This window comes from Drosophila navojoa, chromosome 3 (assembly GCF_054131105.1).
Source record: "Drosophila navojoa isolate 15081-1374.11 chromosome 3, UAZ_NAV_1.0, whole genome shotgun sequence".
NCBI lineage: Eukaryota > Metazoa > Arthropoda > Insecta > Diptera > Drosophilidae > Drosophila > Drosophila navojoa.
In genome coordinates this window covers 28624692-28643508 of record NC_142891.1, presented here as the reverse complement: position 1 = coordinate 28643508, position 18817 = coordinate 28624692, and the positions used below count along the sequence as shown (strand labels likewise).

The window sequence follows — 18817 nt, the reverse complement described above, 5'->3', positions numbered from 1 at the left end:
GTAGTAATCGTATATCTTTACGATAGTTATCGTTAATCGCTGTGTGTCATAACTTTTCGAATTTGATTCTAGCTGTGTTTCACAGGCACATCAAAAGGCATGATAGAAATTTGTCTAAACGAGACCACTAATTATTATTAAAAAATTTTGTTCCCTATTTTTTTCCCCCTATTAAATGAAATAAAACACAGAGATTGTTTTATGTGAAATTAATAGCAAATACGAAACTATTTATTATACTCTCTCTAAAACTTTGTATTCACTTCTATTTTTTATGTTGTTTCTTAACTTTGATTTGCTTTTACCATTTTTTTGTTTAGTAATTTTTTGCAATTTTTTTCTTTTTTTTTTTTTTTTTAAATGAAAGTAAGGATAGCAGGAAAAAGTATGTAAATACAAAGTAGTACCTATTATATATTTATATTTATATATAAAGATGCTCAATCAATGCATTTGTATTGCATAGTTTTTTTCGTTTCTCTTCTATTTTTTGTTGTTGTTGTTATACGGCTCTTGTTAATTGTGGACTATAAAGAGGCGCTTAGCTAATTGCACCCTTTGATCGAATGCAATTTACATATACATATTAACTTATATATTCCGTAGATATTAGTAATGTTAAGAGCGTTTTATAATTTAATTTAAGACGTTTATAGATTATTTAGTTCTAGGATTAGCACATAGAGCCACGAACAGTTCCAAATGTCGCTTGCTTGTGTGGATTGGTGTGTGTGGCAGCTTGCCTTTTAGTTTAGAATATTGTACATTATATTATTAGCATGTTTTGTTTTTTTCTTATACTTTTTTTTTTACACAATTAACGATGTTTACCCTGCATGCATCTACATACATATAGTTATTTATATAAATATACATATATAAGTTTATGGGTACTTGCATGTTTTGCATATAGAATAACAACAAATAGAAACAAAATTAATGTTTTCTTAACGATCAGGAGCCACGTAGAGCCGCTAGACAGACACTAAGAGCAGTACATGGCGATTAATCAACGACGCCAGGAACGATCCTCAGACTCCTCATCCTCCTCTTCATCTTCGAGCCGCAGCTCTGGCAGAGTATCGCTGCCCAGCAGAGATTCGCTCTCGCTGACCGATGAATGCAACAATTGCTTCGGATTATCCAGCTTATCACCAGTTGTTGAAGAAATTAACGCTCCCGGTGATTTGTCAGCCGGTGCACCCATGGGTACAACGGCGGGAGTTGACACCACTGGCGCCCATGATATCTGCGCATTGGAATTGGTAACGATAAGATATAATTGTGATGTGAAACTAATAATCAATGTTGACCGTTAGTTGAGACTCACCTGCAGGCGCTTATCTTTGTATATTTTGCCACGGAGCACTGCTTGCTCAGCATTCAGACGTGTGGCGTACGAGATTATTAATTGGGGTATCTCACGGTCCACATCGTGCTTAGATATCTCGCCGAAATGCTAAGAAATAACGTTGGTATGATCAGTAAAGTGAACTAGTGAATGTCATAATATATTTATTAGTCATTCAATGCTACTTGGCTGATGTAAACTCTGTGAACTTCTCAAGTTCATGAGTGAATTTAATAAATAAGTCGTAAATAAGCGATTGACCTTATAGTATGTATATGTATATAAACTGCACTTCAATTTATTAAATCTCGTATGATAGCCTAGTGATTTTTTTTTGGTTGCAGCACTCACCTTGAAGTGACCCAGCACAAAATCAGCTTCCTCAGCGGCGAAGCCAGTGACTACAATTGCTTTTGGTCGTCGGTCGACACGGGTCGGCCCCTCGGGATATGTGGCACGTTTACGTGCACCGCCACCGGGCAGCTTGGCACCACCACCGCCAGACAAGGAGCCACCTCCAGTTGATGCAGAGAGCGTGCGCTGCAGCTCTTCGAGACGCTTCTGTATAGCCGTTGTATCGTTGCCCTCCTGTTGCTGGGCAATTAGCTCAAGCTCCATATCAAGCAGTTCTTTTTTCTGTTGCTCTTTGGTTTTCTTCACGGGAAGCGTTTGCTGCTGTTGTTGATGCTGTTGCTGGATTTGAGCCTGGAGCTGATCCTGATCAGCATGCACATCTTTGCGCAGCTTATCAATCGTTGCCTGCAGAACTTTGATCGTTTCCAGCGTCGGAGCACGCTGCGCATCTTGCTGATCCATACGCTCAACCAGTTCTAGTGCTGTCTTCATCTGCTTCACATAGCTCTGGAGGAGCTCCTGCTTACGCTTGCGCAGCCCATTCGCTAGCTGGTGCATTGCCTTTTGTTGCTCCTCCTGCTTTTTTCGTATGCTCGCAGCATTCACTGCTGGCGTTAGGGCTCTTGCTCCACCAGTCGCTGACGCATTAGCCGCTGTCGCGTTCGCATTGAGCTTCAGACGCATGGAGGCGGGTGCTGCGGTGATTGCCAGTCCCTGCTCCGTAGTTGGAGCTGCCAATGCATTATTTGTGTCTACAAGGGGTGTGGACTGGTTGGGTTGACTGTTGTTGTTGCTCGTGTTGGTTATCTTGGCGCTGTCTGCATTAGGCGTCGGCATTGCAGGCACGTTATGCAAATGATATTGACTCTTGCGATTCACATTCGGGTTGCCCGAATCATTGATGATGTTATTGCTATTGTTGTTATTAATGCTACTGCTATTGCTGTTGTCGTTGTGCCAGAAAACCTTGATGAAGCGATTATTGAGCACTGCCTCCGTGCTGCGATAAGCAACATTTGCCTCCGCATGCGTCGAGAATGTGACGATTGCCGCCTCCGGATCGCCTTCGTATGACACTTGGATATTAACAATTTTGCCAAACTTGGCGAAATGATTGTTCAGATGCGCTATGGTGTTCAGTCCACGCGGCACTTTCCGCAGCTCCAGGGAACTATTGTGCTGTTGCATATTGGGATTGACGCGAGGTCCTAGGCGACTATTAATTGGCAGCTTGCGCATTTTACTGGGCACATCGGCTATGGCCACACTATCCTCCAGCTCGAAACGCCGTTTTCCCATGTCAGCAGCCAGCCCACCACCCCCGCCGCCGCCTACCCCGCCTCCAACGCCTCCATCCATTACTGGTATGGGTATTAGTTGGCGTTGCAACGGCGTTGTCACGGCTGTCGGATTAAAAGGGAACGACATCATCGGCGGCGGTGCAGGTACTTGCGGCGGCTGCCCTGGCTGGCGCGCATAATCAGCAGGATTGGGCACACCGTGCGGCGCACAGGAACGCACATTTCCACTGAATGGATTAATGTTCGATGGGCCACCCTGCGGCGGCACGGGTAGTGCCTGCGGTGGACCACCGCCAGGCTGAGGCACGCCGGGAACTCCAGCAGGGCCGCCACGTGCCCAAATCTCAGGTGCATCGGGATTGTACTCGCGCATGGACATCATCAATGCTGAATTGTTTATACCTTCAAATACCACAGGATTAATTCCATGATCCCAGGGGCAGGTTTCGCCGCGCACACAGTATCCCTTCTCATCGAAGTCGCGACAGCGTTGACGCCCCATTGCAGCAACAGGATGCGAAACGGGCAACGGCATAGGCACAGCAGGGGCTACCACGGCAGCAGTGGAGCAAGCCGCTGCTTCCATGCTGTTTGCGCTGTTGTTAACGTTGTTGCTGTTGATGTTGACACCACGCCGTACATTGCGCGATTCGGGTGAAATGGAACGACTGCGTGGAGAGTGGCGACTCTTGCCGAACCGTTGAGTGCGCTCATCCATGCTGCTGTTGTTGTTGCTGCTATTATTGTTGCCGATTCGTCGCCTGTCAAAGTTGTTCGTGCTGTTGGTGCTGTTATTGTTGTTGCTTCGTCTGTGTCGTTGTTCACTCGTACCACCCGGCGGCGACTTATTACGGAACTGACGCTGGCTCTTCTCGCGCTCATTGATGCGACGATCTCGTGACCGTGATCGCCTAAACGAACGTTCATTGGAACGGGAACGGGAGCGAGATCGAGAGCGCAAAGAAGCGCGTCTTCGGCGACTATCACGAGGCTGATTCTCTTTATCAGCGGCATAGGCACCAGCTGGGCCGCTGCTACGCAGAGGCGGACTAGCGCTACGCACAAAGCCTGATGCGTTTACTGAGCCACCTCCACTAGTGCTGCTGTGATGATGATGCATTAGCTGTTGCTGCTGGCTGTGCGAGTCTTTGGTTTTGTGCTGCAATCAAAATGAACCCATTAGAATCATTGATGGTTTACAATTTTCTATACCTACATCGAAGGTTATCTTGGTGCTGTGTGTACCCGTGGTATTGGCATCTGTTGGCATTGGTGCACTGGACGCGTCGATGGCGATTTCTCTGCTGCAATTATCGCTTCTTAAGTGCTCTTGATTGCTATCGGCTTTTATCACAATGTCTTTTGACGCGGTTGTTGATGGCGGCGTCGGCGGTGATAAGTTAACAACAGCCTCAATGTCAGCTACACCATCTAAATCAGGTTCGAGCTCCAGTTCAGCAATGTTAGCTGTTGTTACGGGCATTGGAGTGGGCATTGATAAATACTCTTCGCTGGCAATCGCATCAAATAGACGATCGACGAATCGTGTCGTCTCCTCTGAAAGAAACACATCCAATTGCTCGATCATGATGCGTTTGAGATCTTTATCCGATTTGTCTTTTTTCAGCAACGCAATTACATAGCGCGCCAAAGCCGAGGAGTCAGCATCACAGCTAAACAAATGCAAATATATAGTAAAAACAAAGAAACATTTAATGTAACTCTTTAATCGAAACTCATTCGATAGTGCGACCGATTCGATTACTTACAGTGGCTCGAGCACAACGCTCAGCCAATCCTTGAGCTTATCCGAGTTTTCCAATATCATTTTATTGAATGGCCCCAAATGTTGTATGCGCTCTGATTTATACGTTGCTTTGCGTTGTAGCTTTCCTTTTTGTTGTCGTTTTGGGGGGCCGAAATGTACTTATTTTTAATATGACCTTTGCCACACTCTGCTCACTTTGTCTCTCTCACACTCACTGAAGGGTGCGCTTTGTACCAACTGCACTATACGCTATACGTATATATATGTATAAATGTATATATATGTTCAATATTAGCTAGAATGCTGCAAATACACAAAAATATTAACACATGTTATTTACATTTGTATACTTTAAGTAAAGTACTCGCAATACTTCGAATTTTAAAGTTTATTACACACGCTGTATCCTATTGCTGTTATTATTATTATTACTGGTTTATTACTATTGTAGTTTTGCCATAAGGGCAGTACTGGTGGACTTCATTCACACAGCAGGCTGTGCGAATTTTTGTTTGTTTTTTATTTTATTTTTGCTTTACACAATATTGATGTAAGTTTTCTTCTTTTTTGTCTGACAGCTGGCTTGAAGGCTCACCACTATGGCAGCCATTCGTTTGTGTATGTTCCAATAAGAAAGTTTCTCGATTTTGCCATCCGATACTTTGCTTGCGTACTACAGCCACACACACGCACGCAGCCGTATATACATACGCGACACATACACATTACATTTGCACTCACACATGCAATGGTAGCAGCTAAAACTGTGCGCTTTAATTTTAGGAATTAGCTTTGCAGTTTTCTATATTTCAACACTTCAAACATACCTTATGCATTTAATTAAACGTATGCAATATGCTTTTAACAATAAGTCACAGTTTTTAATAGTTTTTATATTTTTCACTGCACTTTATTACTAGTCGCAAGGTTGCTTGCTTGACAACTTGGCTACTGCATATCGCACTTCCAATCGATACAATTGATATCGAAATCAATAGCACCTCTGCATGCTCTAACTTATATTGTTATCGTTTAATATATCATACCTAACATGTGCACGCGCCTATTCTTTAGTGAGTAGGTTGGTTTATATTTCAGTATTTGTTGAAGTTGATCTATAATGTGCAGCATTGGCGAAGATGAATTTGGCGATGAAGGTGGCACACATGCAATGTTGCCTGGCTGCTCAGCAACTGGCATGGTTTTTAGTGCTGGCATCTGCAGCAAGTGCGACCAAAACTCACTACAGCTTTACAAACTAAACTTTCGATCGGCTGAATGTAGAGAATGTTTTCTCAAGTATGTAAGGCACAAATTCCGTGCTGCGTTAGGAGCTGCGAAAGTGCTGCCACGCAATGCTGAAATTTTGCTGGTGATTGATGGTAGCTCAGAGTCTCTGGTGCTACTGGATATGGTTCACTTTGCTCAAACACAAAATACGTTTAAGCGGTTGCACTGCAATGCCCGTGTTCTTTACATTGATGCTCGTTGTTCGCCCATCGAGGAAGAAGAGAGTCTTTTACTAGCTCTTAATGGGCTAAAGCGGCGTTATGAACCCTTTGAGTTTTATGTAATTCAGCTAGATGGCGACCCCCAAAGCTTACAGTTGCTTAAGGACTACACACCCCGCCAGTTGGACTCGATTCTGGATAAATTTAACAGTTCGACTTCCCGTCAGGACTACATGCAGCAGAAACGTAAATTCCTCATAGGTGTTGTGGCTGAAAAGTTAAAGTGTTCTTATGTCTTTGAGCCCAGCATAAGTGTCACCTTGGCTACACAGCTTCTGACATCCGTGGCTCTGGGGCGCGGGGCAAGCGTTGCGCTGGATGTCGCCTTGCTGGATGATCGTCTGATGGGAGATGTCAAGTTGTTGCGTCCTTTGAAGGATCTCAACGATCAGGAAGTACAGTTCTATGTTCATGCACAAGAGCTTCAAGCATTTCGTGTGGACGCTCCTAGTCATTATCCATTATCCGGAGGTTGCCTGCAGAACTTGACTAGGGACTTTGTGGACAATCTTCAGTTGAATTATGCATCCACAGTGTCGACAGTTTTTCGGACAGGTGATAAAATTGCCCCTAAACGAAATTCCATAGAAACTCAGGCTTCTCACTGTGCGCTGTGCCAATCTCTACTTGATGATGAAATCTCCGACACTTTGCTAGCAATTGAGTACTCGCGTGCTGTCTCCGAAGTCGGCGTGGAGCTACATATAAAGAGCAGCTGTGACGTGCTGGAACAACGCGTCTTAGAGCGTTTGAACGAAAGAGCAGAATTGTGTCATGCATGTCGGAATATACAAGCTGAGCTAAGTAGCGGCACCTTAATCTAATTAAATCGAAGTTTATGTCGAAGTACTTAACTGTCTTTTTATAATTTGGCTAGCAGCGCATTGACACGCGTTTGCAGCGGAAAATGTCCGTCAAGTGGATGCACATTACAAGCAAAATCCACATGTTGAAAGCTGTAAATCATATACCGATTGAAGCGCTTGGCTACAGCATTAAGTTCACTAATAGAGCACGGCAATACTATGGATTCGTTGCAGTACTCCGGCTCCGGCAAGTACAGCTCATCGCCTGGAAGCACGCCAATGAGACAGTCATTTGTGCGATAATAGATGGGCTGAAGCAGTGTAGATCCTTGTGGACTGCGCTCATATGCAAATTGTAGCAACTGCTGCCAACGTTGAATGCTCATGAGACGCGCCGTCTCGTAAAGCAATATATATGGTAACCAAATAAGGCCCTCTCGACTTTGAAGCCAACAGTCAGAAGGCTGTAGCCAGTAAGCCGCAGCTACTTCAGTTGGTTCAAGTAACAAGTCCACGTTGCAGTCAAGGTCCAAGGCAGCCAAATAGTAGACCGTATCGTATTTGCGACTCGCGGCAGATGCTGGTGTACGCCAAATGGACCACTCGTTGAGTGCCCACAGATCTGGCACAACAGCTAAATGTCGACAGAGGACAAGAAATTGCTGCGCATCATTGTGCACTCGCTGCTGCCAATATTCACGATCGAACAGTTGCACCACCTGCGCTGGCTGTCCACCTTTCAAATTCTTGAGATTCTTGCGACACAACAGAATGCCCACTTCCTCAAAGGCTTCTCGTAGCGCTGTTAGGCGAAGTGAGATATCACGTGAGAACTCTAACCCTTGGGTCATGAGCTCCGGTCTACCCATCGATTGCCGGCTGTGCAATAACTTTAGCTGGTCCCGGGAAACACCGCATTGTTGGAAGTAGATCAACCAATCGGCGGATTCATCTGCCTGGGCATCGAACACGCCTCCAGGAAAGACACAGTGATTAAGTGCATACGATGTGCGCTCTGTCCGTTTCATTAGTAATAGCTGTCAGTAATAAGTGGCAATCTTTTTTGGTTGAACATGAATAATACTATTATTTACTCTTACGTTATAATCGAATTCTTTTTTTGCATGGAACACTTGTTTGTTTGCCAATATTAAACTAGCTGAGGGCCTATATTGGATCTGATCTGAGCTAGCCATACTAACGATTGCCAACTTAGCGTGGCTTCTGTAGCAGTAAAACCTTAATAAATCATATTTTATTTTCAACCTTTGCACCGCGCAGCTGAAGCTCAACAGCTGTCCAAATAAATTAAAGATATCGATACATAATATTGTTGAAGTCAAGCAGCTGCTAGGCAAATTCGAATTCGATAGGACCACTGTTTGGTCAGTGATAGGACCTAAGAGGCAGATTTTTCGGTGTTGAAAAACTTTGTACTACATGTCTAGTCTATGTGTTGTTTGGTCAGTGGTTGAAGTCAAGCAGCTGCTAGATCGACTGTCGACTGATGGTTGGCAACCTATCGCCAATCGATAGTGCATTGGCAGCTATACCATCAACTAGATCGATAGATCTATTTGTTGTTATTGCTTTTATTACCTAAATTATGGCGAAAAAAGTTGTTGATAAAATTCGTCATTCGGCTAGTCTTATACTATTGTCTAGGGATACTAAAGTTGCACCCGCCAGCTCAGATTATAATGTATGTATAGTTTGCTTGATATGTATCGCAATGTCGTAATCTATTTAAATATTTACAGGCGCTACTCCTTACGCGTAACTCTAAGTCAACCTTCATGCCCGACGCTTCAGTGTTTCCCGGTGGCGTTTGTGAAACTGTGGACAGCTCACCAGTTTGGCTAAGACACTTTAATCGCTACAATGGGAGTGCTGAGAAATTAAAGAAGATATGCAAAGGAGCTGCGAGTACGAAGGGCTCTAATGAAACCCTTAATGCGTAAAGTAGAAATTGCGAATAGATTATCAAATTATTGCTTTATCCTTTTTTTTTCCCGTTATAGTGCTGTTGCACTACGTTTGACTGCTTTACGGGAGACTTTCGAAGAAATGGGTATTTTGCTGTGCCGTGATCGCAAGACTCTGACCAGAACCGATGGGTATGCACAATTCAATGAGCAATTTGATCGGCAGCATTGGCAACGCATTGTCCACAACGATGCCAGCAAGTATTTGACGCTCTGCGAAGAGTTAGATGTGGTGCCCGATCTGTGGTCGTTGCATGAATGGTCCGCTTGGCGTACGCCGTCTACTTTCCCGAAGCGGTTCGAAACAGTCTTCTTTTTAGCTGCTCTCCAAGCCCAGCCGCAGGTGCTAACAGAGCCTAATGAAGTGAAGGATTATAAGGTTTGCATACGACGAGCATTAACATAGCAAGAAAGAGAACAAGGCTTGTTCAACAAAGATCTCAGAGATGTGGTTTATCTTAACCGATCTTGCGTTTTCTTCAAAACGCTAACCATTTCCTAAATAACGCCATTATCAAATATTTGAAAATGAGCTCGCCCGATGATCAGAGTTACGTCTATTCGCGAACATCCAACTAGACCTTGTCTATCTACCTGTGTTGATTAGAACAAAAATAGTAATTAGGTTGTATTTTTGATTCCCGAACTTACATATATTTAATTTCTCTTATATGTACATATATGGTGGCCTTAACAGTGGCGTGCTCCTTTGGACTATCTGAAATCTGCGCTCAAGAAAGAACTATGGCTACCACCGCCACAATATTACGAACTTTCGCGTTGTCTGAACTTTCAGAAGCTCGAACAATTGCGCCTGTTTGCTCAGCAGCGCTCATTCGAGAGAGACGTGGTCATCCATCCTGTAATATACAAATGTACAGATGGCTTCGTTCATCTACTACCCGGCGACGACTTGTATCCCTTAGTACCCGATGCGAGTAGCGAAAAAATCGAGACAGGCATGTCAATGGCAGAATTTCGCACGCTGGCCAAAAAGAATTTGCATCGTTCCGAGCATAAGAATCAATATGATTCGCAGCTGGTCGTCAATTTCGAGTCAACAGATGACCACGCTATTCCTTTAGATCCAAAAAATCTTTAACAACAAATAACTTTATTAACAATTTGTAAGTGTGACATGTGTGTACAAAATCTGTTACAAGTGTTTGTCCACTATAAAAGACAATAGGGGCTCAATTGGTGCATTTGTTAGTTAAAAGACAACTATTAATTCTTTAGTTTAAAATCCTAAATAAAAAGTTCCGCTTTTGCTTTCAAATAATTAAGAAATGTTACAGATTTTATGCGCTTGCTTTCTGATTGCACAACCAGTTGAGGTTAGATCAACAATACTGTAGTTATAGGTCATCTATTTATCGTCCTTTCCATACCAAAGCTGGTACAGATAGGAGGTTTCGTCGGCATGATCATAACTGTTTTCATATTCCTTTGAAGATGGCTTATTTACCTCCTTGTGACTGCAGTGTACAGCGATAGGAGAGTGGAAGAGGAAGGCAAAAAGAAGAGAAAAAGAAACAGTTTTTGAACCGAACAGTTATTAATAATTGCTTAACCTACTCGTAGGATATATATCCAGGTTGTTCCCAACGATCATGTGGATGCTCCGGCTGCTTGTGGGAGGGGAAACATTTCTTGCATTCGACCAAGGCACGTTCAATGTTTTTCTGTGTGCTGAGCAGTACGCCGAGCTTATTGTCGATCTGCCAGGTGCTGGCTCCTACATGTTCTATCGTGTGCCCGATTGCAGCCAATTGGCGCTGCTGCGTGCTGTTTATGGAGCGCATTCCGTGCTCCAACTGCTGCACCTTGCTGGCTGTTAAGCCAGACAACGCGGTCAATTCATCCAGATGGCCGACCTTGTTCTCAATTTGTCGTTGGGACTGCTCCAGTTTCTTTGCCACTTGGACGAGGGCCACTACTTCTTTGAGAACGGACTGCTTGAGCAAGTTGTCCAGAGCTGAGAGACGCAGAGTCACGGATTTGGCAGCTTGATCGAGGCTACGCTCTTGCTTATTCTGATTGGCATCGACCTTGGAAATCAACTGCTTGATATCCTGCTGCCCACGTGCAAGATTCAAGAGAGCCCAATCCGTTTTATTCTCAGCTGCTCGAATGCTAGAGGTCAGGTTACGAATTCCATGTGCCGTAAGATGAAAATTCGCAGCTGTGCTCAGCTCGAGTTTCTTGAGGCCATCCTCCAGGCGTTCAATGCCGGCGACATCCTGACCCAACAGCCTCAACTTACCCTCAATGCCCTTCTGCGAGTTGCTTATCCCTTGCGCCATGTTGTCCAATTGTCGTAGAACCTTTGTATTCTCGTCCAAAATGCGACGTATGCCAGCGTTGCTCGTGTTCGGCCGGCGGTCCCCATGATTGAGAGGAGCTGCTGCTTCACCTGCCTCTGCTTCCTGTTCCTGGTGAGGGATGACGTTCGAATGTTGAGATTTGGCTACTGATTTCCTCAAAAGATCTCACCTGCTCCTCTGGTTCCTCCTGAGCCCTGCAGTTGCTAACCAGGCATACAATGAGCAAAACCAATTGTAGTTTCATGATTGTCAGCTCGTTTGATTCGCTTCGAACTGCTCCACGTTGGCGTGGGTCATGGCTTAAATAGTCGGCGTTGTAACCGAGTGGCACGTGCCGGTTGCACTTTGACCCTATCAGCGACAGCTTAAAATGCTATTATATTCTATTTGATTTAGAAGTCAGTTATCTTTCTCAAGGGACATCCACCGTACATATGTACACATATTCTTGTTTGCTATCAAAACTTACGACAGCTTCCAGCCTCCATTTCCAATCAGCTAAGGCTGCCCCTTAATCTTTGGCGCTTAGCTCTCGGAAACATCAAAATTAAATAGTTCAACGACATTTCGACTGCGAAAAAGTTCTGAAAATATGTGTTTGGGCACGTCTCAATATTCTTCTATGATTGCTTCTACCTAAAGCCCTCTTGATATAAAGTTTTAATGGAAGGTGCTCGAGACGTGCCGAATTTTAGAATTTCCGGCTGCGTGCAGCTGTTGCTGCGTCGTAGTCCAATCAACGAATTCTAAATTTAGTTCATTCACTAAAATTTGAGGCATTTTTAATTAAATAAGTAAAACGCCTATAAACCTTGATTTGCAAAATGTTGGATTTGTTCAGGACATACATATGTATGTTCGTATGTAGGAAAGAAATGTGTATTGTATAATGATGTCACGTATGTACATACACACATCTTTATATCTTACATAAATTTGAAAACAATTCACAAATACAGAATATTATAGTCCCGCGTCACAAACAGTATAAATCTCATAGCAGTTTAAAAAGAGTGAACATGTTTTTATACCCTGAAATCGGGGTATAATGTTGAAATGTATGTAACAGGCAGAAGGAGGCCTGGGTGACCCCACAATGTATGTATATGTATATTGTATATTCTTGATCAGGGTGACGAGCTGAGTCGATTTAGCCCTGTCCGTCTGTCCGTTCGTATGTATGAACGGGTCGATCTCAAAATATATAAGAGCTAGAGACTTGAAATTTGTTTTCCTAGGCCCGTGTATATAGTGTATTTCCCTAAAAATTGATAACTATTACCGATATTTCATTATCGATTGAAATCCTTACAAAAGCTAGTTATTTTATTTTATCTCCTACTTTTTTAGAGCTAGAGCTTCCAAATTTAAAATGTAGACTTTTGTGAATTTTATGTAATTTCGGTTTTTGTTGTATATTAACCCCACCCCTATATCCACCCCCTCACCCAGGCCTTTGTAAGAAGCGTATTTCAAAAAACTATAAATTTGTGCTTTGGAATGTACATACATTTGAACATTATGATTAAGTTCTGAAAGTTTCATTAAGATCGTATGTCTAGAAATTAAAGTATTCAACAAATAAATTCCAAGCGCAGTCGCTGCTTACTGCGCAGTTAGCAGAGCGCCTAAAAGAAGAGCAGAGGGATTAGAATATCAGATTGGAGGGTTCAGGGTATCTCCTACTCAAGCAGTCTCAACTTGTCTTGAGTCTTCTTACTTGTTTTTATTTTTTTTTTATATAATTATATCATATAAAGGTTTATTTGTAGAATACAATTATGATATAATTATAGCTCTTTGTTTGTCAATTTAAGCCGTAAGACAGTGATATTTGGAATATATAACTAATAAATGTACATAAAAATATACAAAATTGACTATAACTTTGCTGCCGATATCAGAACGTTGGCTACAAACAGTTGAACAAATTTAATGCCACCATGAAGCGTAATTATGCACAATCTGGATTAAATCAAGACAGATGGTCCAGATACGAAAGCTATATGTACAATTTCAGTCTGCAGCATTCTTGGCATTCTGTCTGCGTTACAGAATTACTAGAGGTTATGTGTTAATAACTCTTGAAGGTTTTCGGTTCTTATGAAATATATAATACAGCCGCTATTTGACATAGTATTGTATATAAGGAATATTTATTATATATAATATTATATATTATATATATCTTATATATATCTCACTAGCTGGCCCGGCAAACGTTGCATTGCCCTATCCATTATTTCTAGGTAGAAAATAGTTGAAAGCTGAGTTGTTCAGGTTGGGATACACTCTGATTAATTTATTAATCGGATTTTCATCAAGCACCTTGTGGTAAACGATATTCTTTGTTTTTCGGTCAGGTGCAAAAACAAATAATACGGATGGTTTGCCAACACGTGAGCATGCCACGTACAATTGACCATGAGAAAAACACGCATTTTCTAGATTGAGGCCACAAATAGTCAAAGATTGGCCCTGTGATTTGTTGATCGTCATGGCGAAGACAAGACGAATTGGGAATTGAATTCATTTAAACTCAAAGGGCATATCTGTTGGGATCATCGGAACCCTAGGAATAAGAACTTCCTCATCTTTAAATTTTCCTTTGAGTATCGACGCGTGAACCACATTGCTCATCAGTTTTCTTATCACCAAACGCGTTCCATTGCACAGTTTTGGTTGGTTTAAATTTCCAAGCATAATAACTACCAAACCAACCTTCAGCTGTAAATTGTGCGGTGGTAAACCAGGCACATCCAAGGAGTTCAAAAATTCAGTTGGATAGTGGCTTCTTCTTCGTTTGTTACACAGTCGATAGATTTGAATGGATACAGAGTACCAACGATTTTATTTTGAATTATAAAATTAGGGTCATCCACATCTTTATTATTAGCCGCCAAAATTGCTCGCTCACTTAACCATTTAGTATTTTTGTGGAAAGCAATGATATTTGGAAACAGGCATTGTATTTTTGAGTGTTCGCTAGAAAATGTCGTGATTCCAGTGTTTCGCCATAAAGCAGGGAACGCAATGGCCCTGGTGGCGGGACCACTAATGGCAATGTCTCTTTACCACTAAGGCAGCACAAACCGGGCGTTTCATTAGCAAACTTCAATGCGCCACAATGCTGGCAAACAACGTCCATTGGACCAATGTAAACTAAACGATGCAAGCTGTAGTCAATGGTGCAATCATATCATATAATGAACCAGTTTCACGGGCTGCCTCTCTTTGAGAAGCACGAACTAAGGACCTTTGCTGGGTACTAACGCGGCGCCTTTCTCGGGCGATTTCTCGTTCGTCGTCAAATAATTGACTCGCGATATTCCGTTGCTTAATTGCATCATGGGTCGGCCGGGAAAGATTAGATCTTCTAGGACGCGGCATTTTTATTAATAGTAATACTGAATATGCCCTCGCACAAAACCTCATAAAACAATCGAGAAAACAAATACCTGAACTTTCGAGATATTTAGCTTCTGTATGCACGCGTATTATTTTTATCAAATGTGCTTTTTTTTATGAATAGTCAGGTTCGCCTGAGGCTGTGCCGTAGACTGACTGACTACATTTGTTTATTTACTTTTTAATATGAGAGCAGGACCGAAAACTGTCACTGTTATCAAGCCTACTGAGTATTAATGGAAATTTGAATCTTTAGGGAAAAAACCTTGTTTTTCAAATATTCGTGAAACTTTTTCAGTAATTTTAAGATCTACTATCCTACTCGTAGCAGAGATTTACAAAAGGAGCAGGACCGAAAACTGTCACTGTTATCAAGCCTACTGAGTATTAATGGAAATTTGAATCTTTAGGGAAAAAACCGTGTTTTTCAAGTATTCGTCAAATTATTTCAGTATTTTTAAGATCTACTATCCTACTCGTAGCGGAGACAAATCCAACAAATCAAAAACCATGAAAATTGGTCCAGCAGATCTCGAGTTATAAGTGTAGTAACACTTTTAACAACTCTCTTTTATATGTATAGATATATAATATTTATATATACTTATTACATTCGTTTTCTGAAAATTTTCCACTTTTTAAAGCTAATAAAAATGTATTTATTTAATCGATAATTTTACAATTGTCTAGAAATATTTACACATATTTGAATATTGGCTATATATATAGTATATAAATTTATATCGTGTGCCGTAAAATCACATTCATCAAATTCACAAAATATCAATTTGAGGTCTTAGTACCCTTCCGATGGGGAGTTGCTGCCGTGCCAGAATGAATAACGTTTATTTGAAGTCACGTCGTGTGCTAGAGGAGCATAGGATTTAGGTGGAGAGGAACCCAAGTGGCGCGGTGGATGCTGCGAATACTGATTCTGGGCACATGGCTGCGGATAAGGAGCAGGTCTCTTGCGCTCTGGAGCAGATGCAGGAGCGGGCTGGTAAGGTTTGTGTGACGTAGGAGACCAGATGGGGGGATTAGGTCTTAGTTTGGACACGACCGCTGGAGTGGATTGATAAGCAGGCACAGTTTCCCAAGGCAAAGGTTGCTGCCAAGAGACGGAACTAGAACTGAAGCTGGAACTGGTTGCAGGTACGGCTACATAAGAACTGTAGTTGGGATTTCTTGGTTTACCGGGTATTGGCTTAGAGGAAGGTACTTGGGAATAGACGCTGGCGTAGTAAGAGCCTTAAAGACAAATAATAAAGTACTTGAGATTTAAATTATATAGATTGTAATGCGTGGGACGTACTCTGCTGATTGGGTTCCTTATGGCTCCGGACTTGTGATTGTGGAGGAGGAGCTATATCGACTGACTCAACTTCATAGGAGGGACGGGAAGAAGGGCTAGAATGCTTGTCATAATGATATTTTGGACGCCGATCGCATGCCTCCAAATCCAACTCGATTCTTTTTTGGGACACGATCAACTCTCGAAGAGCACTCTCAATTTGCCAGGAATTTAGAGGTTTCAGCTGGGACACTGCATGCGCTAACTTCTCAAACTGGGTGTCCTGTGTGCGATTCAAGCTAATCAGCTTACTAGCCAATGTGATCAACTTGAGATTAGAATCCTCGCTAATCTCCTTGAGGCGCGCCAAGCTCTTCAGTTCCACCTCGATGTTGATTTGGGATGTCTCCAGGCTATCAAATGAACACTGAAGTCCATTCAATTGCGGCAGTACAGCGCGCGTTATTAATTTTGTCAGATCTAATATATTGTTCTCAATGCTGCGTGTATTCTGTAGTACGTGTTTCTGATACCCATCCAGTTTTTTCTCCAACCCGCTAATTTGTTGCTTTGTTGAGATCTGCAGACGGGCCAAGCCTCCCAATTCTTTGGACACACGATCAGCATGAATAGCAGACTTAAGTGTGATGTTATTGAATGCCTCCTGAACGACCACAGATTGCGCATCGAGAAAAAGGTTAAGTTTGTTCAGTTGGCCATCTACATTTTTGATCGCATCCAGCCAGCCGCGTTGCTGTTCGATGATGTTTCTAATGTTTTCGTTTGTGGCATCGATGTGACGTAAAAGCGCCTTAGTTTCATTTAACTCCTTAGTGCTCTCTGCTAGCAGTCGCTCGATACTTTGGGCACTGCCTGCACAGATGCAGCCCAACCAAATGATGGTTAATGGAAGATTCATAACTGCTTTGGTTTGCAACTGACAGACACAAGTGCCTTTGGATGAATGCTGCTCGCCCTTAAATACGCGAATATATTGGGCAACTGCGGTGGCACGTGTCTGTGTGCATCTTGAACTATCTAGCAAGTGAGTTTTTTGTGTTGTGGGCACATAATAAATGCATATTATTCGGGCTATTTCTTGTTAATCGAAGTTATTTGAAGAGTCGGCACGAATTTGAATGTCAGTGTTGATAAATCCATGTAGTTGTCATCCGTTGTTATATTCAGGAGCAACAAGTATCCACAGCCGATAGTGTGTATCTCTAGTGCCGATAACCGATGATTCCTTGTCGATGATTCGTTGTCAGCTGTCAGCACTACCTTTTGCAGCTGTTTAAAGAGTAGGCTGACTGGGTGAAAAAGAAAAATATATTTCTTCGAGAAAGAGAAGTCAATATATATTGTGTATAATAATAAATGCTAGAGTCGTTTATCTGTATTAGTGGTGTCCGAATTTCGTTTTACATTTCAACCATAAGTACGCACAGCTGTAAGTAAGGCGAAAGACGTGAGCAAAGTTCAACAAAAAACTTTCGGACCGACAAGAAGCAAAGCAACTTGCAAGATGGAAACCCAACAAAAGCAACAAAATACGATCGAGGCTGATGCAACAGCCGATCCGTCATTTCTGGGGGCCGCATTTCGGGAAATCTTCTACAGTCCGATGAATCTGGCATTGTTGTCCATAATTTGTTTCCTGGTTTATAAGATAGTGCGAGATCGCTGCGAGGGCCCGGGATCTCGGGATTCGGCACAGAAGCCGGCTGAGCCGCAATTGCCAAAATTGCGCCGAGATTTCACTATTAAGGAGCTGCGTGAATACGATGGCAACCAACCAGATGGCCGTGTTTTGGTTGCGGTCAATGGTAATGTTTATGACGTCACAAAGGGCAAACGTTTCTATGGACCTGGGGGACCATATGCCACATTTGCCGGACGCGATGCATCACGAAATTTGGCCACTTTTAGTGTAGTGCCTAACGATAAAGATGAGTACGATGATCTGAGCGACCTTAACATGATGGAAATGGACTCGGTGCGCGATTGGGAAATGCAATTCAAGGAGAAGTACGACTTTGTCGGTAAATTGCTGCGTAATGGTGAGCAGCCGACGAACTATGATAACGATAGCAACGATGAAGATGAGAATATCGACGACGGCAGCAAGAAAGACAACTAAATCGCGAAACGGGAGGTGTATGAAAGGCATGAAAAACTTTTGCTGCTTAACGATGATTAGCACAAAAGGCGACAAGTGGCGTACGTCTTGGCAATCTAGTTATGATTTTACACCCAAATACACACACATACACACCCACTTACATATACATCCCTTACACCCACAGTGGCATAGGCAAGCTGTAAAAACATCTAGATCTAATGAGAAAACTATGTTATAAGATTTATATATGTATGTTAAAACAAAGAATATATATATATATATATATGGAAAATATAAAATAGGTAAAAATTATTGTTGGTATATTCAAATCAAAATTGTGCAACAAATTGTATACATAAATAAGTGGAACAGTAAACACATAAACCCTAGCACTGATCCTAAATGGTCTAAAAAATCGCATTGAATAAAGCTAGAATAACATGAAATGTCAAAAGCTGATTAAATATATAAATATGTACATATGTATGTATAAATAAGTATGCATGTATGTATGTACAAATGTACTTGGGAACACGTTGAATGCAAATTCTTTACTTAATAGTTGCGAGGGGAGGCTATTAAATTGTGCATAG

The 18817-nt window shown here is 42.2% G+C and overlaps 7 protein-coding genes and 1 long non-coding RNA gene across 9 annotated transcripts; 3 read left to right on the top strand and 5 right to left on the bottom strand.

Annotated features, from left to right (window-relative positions):
- Positions 1 to 194: 194 nt before the first annotated feature.
- swm (Zinc finger protein swm) lies at positions 195 to 5077 on the bottom strand. Its single transcript, XM_030387630.2, has 5 exons — positions 4776 to 5077; positions 4223 to 4679; positions 1703 to 4165; positions 1331 to 1459; positions 195 to 1249 (listed from the first exon to the last, which is right to left on the bottom strand). The coding sequence occupies exons 1-5, from the start codon at positions 4832 to 4834 to the stop codon at positions 1010 to 1012; spliced, it is 3348 nt and encodes a 1115-aa protein (XP_030243490.1). The 5' UTR covers positions 4835 to 5077; the 3' UTR covers positions 195 to 1009.
- Positions 5078 to 5894: 817 nt separating this feature from the next.
- Positions 5895 to 7131, top strand: Ctu2 (Cytosolic thiouridylase subunit 2). 2 transcript variants are annotated; one of them, XM_089257682.1, is made up of 2 exons: positions 5895 to 6756; positions 6820 to 7131. In XM_089257682.1, exons 1-2 carry the CDS (start codon positions 5895 to 5897, stop codon positions 7107 to 7109), a joined length of 1152 nt encoding a protein of 383 aa, XP_089113808.1. In that variant the 3' UTR covers positions 7110 to 7131. The 2 variants fall into 2 exon arrangements, with proteins under 2 accessions (XP_089113808.1, XP_030243492.1); XM_030387632.2 differs by having other exon boundaries at positions 5895 to 7131.
- Positions 7121 to 8436, bottom strand: LOC108649827 (acyl-coenzyme A diphosphatase NUDT19). The gene is made up of 2 exons (XM_030387635.2): positions 8192 to 8436; positions 7121 to 8128 (listed from the first exon to the last, which is right to left on the bottom strand). Exons 1-2 carry the CDS (start codon positions 8285 to 8287, stop codon positions 7148 to 7150), a joined length of 1077 nt encoding a protein of 358 aa, XP_030243495.1. The 5' UTR covers positions 8288 to 8436; the 3' UTR covers positions 7121 to 7147.
- A 191-nt stretch (positions 8437 to 8627) lies between these two features.
- Positions 8628 to 11238, top strand: LOC108658442 (acyl-coenzyme A diphosphatase NUDT19). Its single transcript, XM_018111111.3, has 4 exons — positions 8628 to 8793; positions 8852 to 9048; positions 9113 to 9455; positions 9774 to 11238. Exons 1-4 carry the CDS (start codon positions 8698 to 8700, stop codon positions 10176 to 10178), a joined length of 1041 nt encoding a protein of 346 aa, XP_017966600.2. The 5' UTR covers positions 8628 to 8697; the 3' UTR covers positions 10179 to 11238.
- On the bottom strand, positions 10171 to 11792 carry LOC108649822 (uncharacterized). The gene is made up of 3 exons (XM_018098892.3): positions 11573 to 11792; positions 10655 to 11511; positions 10171 to 10554 (listed from the first exon to the last, which is right to left on the bottom strand). Exons 1-3 carry the CDS (start codon positions 11645 to 11647, stop codon positions 10446 to 10448), a joined length of 1041 nt encoding a protein of 346 aa, XP_017954381.1. The 5' UTR covers positions 11648 to 11792; the 3' UTR covers positions 10171 to 10445.
- A 2917-nt stretch (positions 11793 to 14709) lies between these two features.
- Positions 14710 to 15071, bottom strand: LOC115563921 (uncharacterized). The gene is made up of 2 exons (XR_016196491.1): positions 14862 to 15071; positions 14710 to 14810 (listed from the first exon to the last, which is right to left on the bottom strand). It is a non-coding gene; the product is annotated as an uncharacterized LOC115563921 (long non-coding RNA).
- A 385-nt stretch (positions 15072 to 15456) lies between these two features.
- On the bottom strand, positions 15457 to 17268 carry LOC108649986 (uncharacterized). The gene is made up of 2 exons (XM_018099105.3): positions 16124 to 17268; positions 15457 to 16059 (listed from the first exon to the last, which is right to left on the bottom strand). The coding sequence occupies exons 1-2, from the start codon at positions 17019 to 17021 to the stop codon at positions 15608 to 15610; spliced, it is 1350 nt and encodes a 449-aa protein (XP_017954594.1). The 5' UTR covers positions 17022 to 17268; the 3' UTR covers positions 15457 to 15607.
- Positions 17269 to 17357: 89 nt separating this feature from the next.
- Positions 17358 to 18724, top strand: MSBP (membrane steroid binding protein). The gene has a single exon (XM_018099106.3). The coding sequence runs from the start codon at positions 17628 to 17630 to the stop codon at positions 18240 to 18242; it is 615 nt and encodes a 204-aa protein (XP_017954595.1). The 5' UTR covers positions 17358 to 17627; the 3' UTR covers positions 18243 to 18724.
- Positions 18725 to 18817: the final 93 nt, after the last annotated feature.

Coding starts and splice junctions, on each gene's coding strand:
- MSBP (XM_018099106.3), top strand. CDS start 17,628: ATGGAAACCCAACAAAAGCAACAAAATACGATCGAGGCTGATGCAACA.
- LOC108649822 (XM_018098892.3), bottom strand. CDS start 11,647: ATGAAACTACAATTGGTTTTGCTCATTGTATGCCTGGTTAGCAACTGC. Junction 11,512..11,572: donor AGGAGGAACCAGAGGAGCAG/GTGAGATCTTTT, acceptor ATCCCTCACCAG/GAACAGGAAGCAGAGGCAGG. Junction 10,555..10,654: donor CCTGGATATATATCCTACGA/GTAGGTTAAGCA, acceptor TGTACACTGCAG/TCACAAGGAGGTAAATAAGC.
- Ctu2 (XM_030387632.2), top strand. CDS start 5,895: ATGTGCAGCATTGGCGAAGATGAATTTGGCGATGAAGGTGGCACACAT.
- swm (XM_030387630.2), bottom strand. CDS start 4,834: ATGATATTGGAAAACTCGGATAAGCTCAAGGATTGGCTGAGCGTTGTG. Junction 4,166..4,222: donor GCACCAAGATAACCTTCGAT/GTAGGTATAGAA, acceptor TTTTGATTGCAG/CACAAAACCAAAGACTCGCA. Junction 1,460..1,702: donor TTGTGCTGGGTCACTTCAAG/GTGAGTGCTGCA, acceptor GTTATTTCTTAG/CATTTCGGCGAGATATCTAA.
- LOC108658442 (XM_018111111.3), top strand. CDS start 8,698: ATGGCGAAAAAAGTTGTTGATAAAATTCGTCATTCGGCTAGTCTTATA. Junction 8,794..8,851: donor CCGCCAGCTCAGATTATAAT/GTATGTATAGTT, acceptor AAATATTTACAG/GCGCTACTCCTTACGCGTAA. Junction 9,049..9,112: donor TCTAATGAAACCCTTAATGC/GTAAAGTAGAAA, acceptor TTCCCGTTATAG/TGCTGTTGCACTACGTTTGA.
- LOC108649827 (XM_030387635.2), bottom strand. CDS start 8,287: ATGGCTAGCTCAGATCAGATCCAATATAGGCCCTCAGCTAGTTTAATA. Junction 8,129..8,191: donor AAAAAGAATTCGATTATAAC/GTAAGAGTAAAT, acceptor TATTACTGACAG/CTATTACTAATGAAACGGAC.
- LOC108649986 (XM_018099105.3), bottom strand. CDS start 17,021: ATGAATCTTCCATTAACCATCATTTGGTTGGGCTGCATCTGTGCAGGC. Junction 16,060..16,123: donor TAAGGAACCCAATCAGCAGA/GTACGTCCCACG, acceptor TTTGTCTTTAAG/GCTCTTACTACGCCAGCGTC.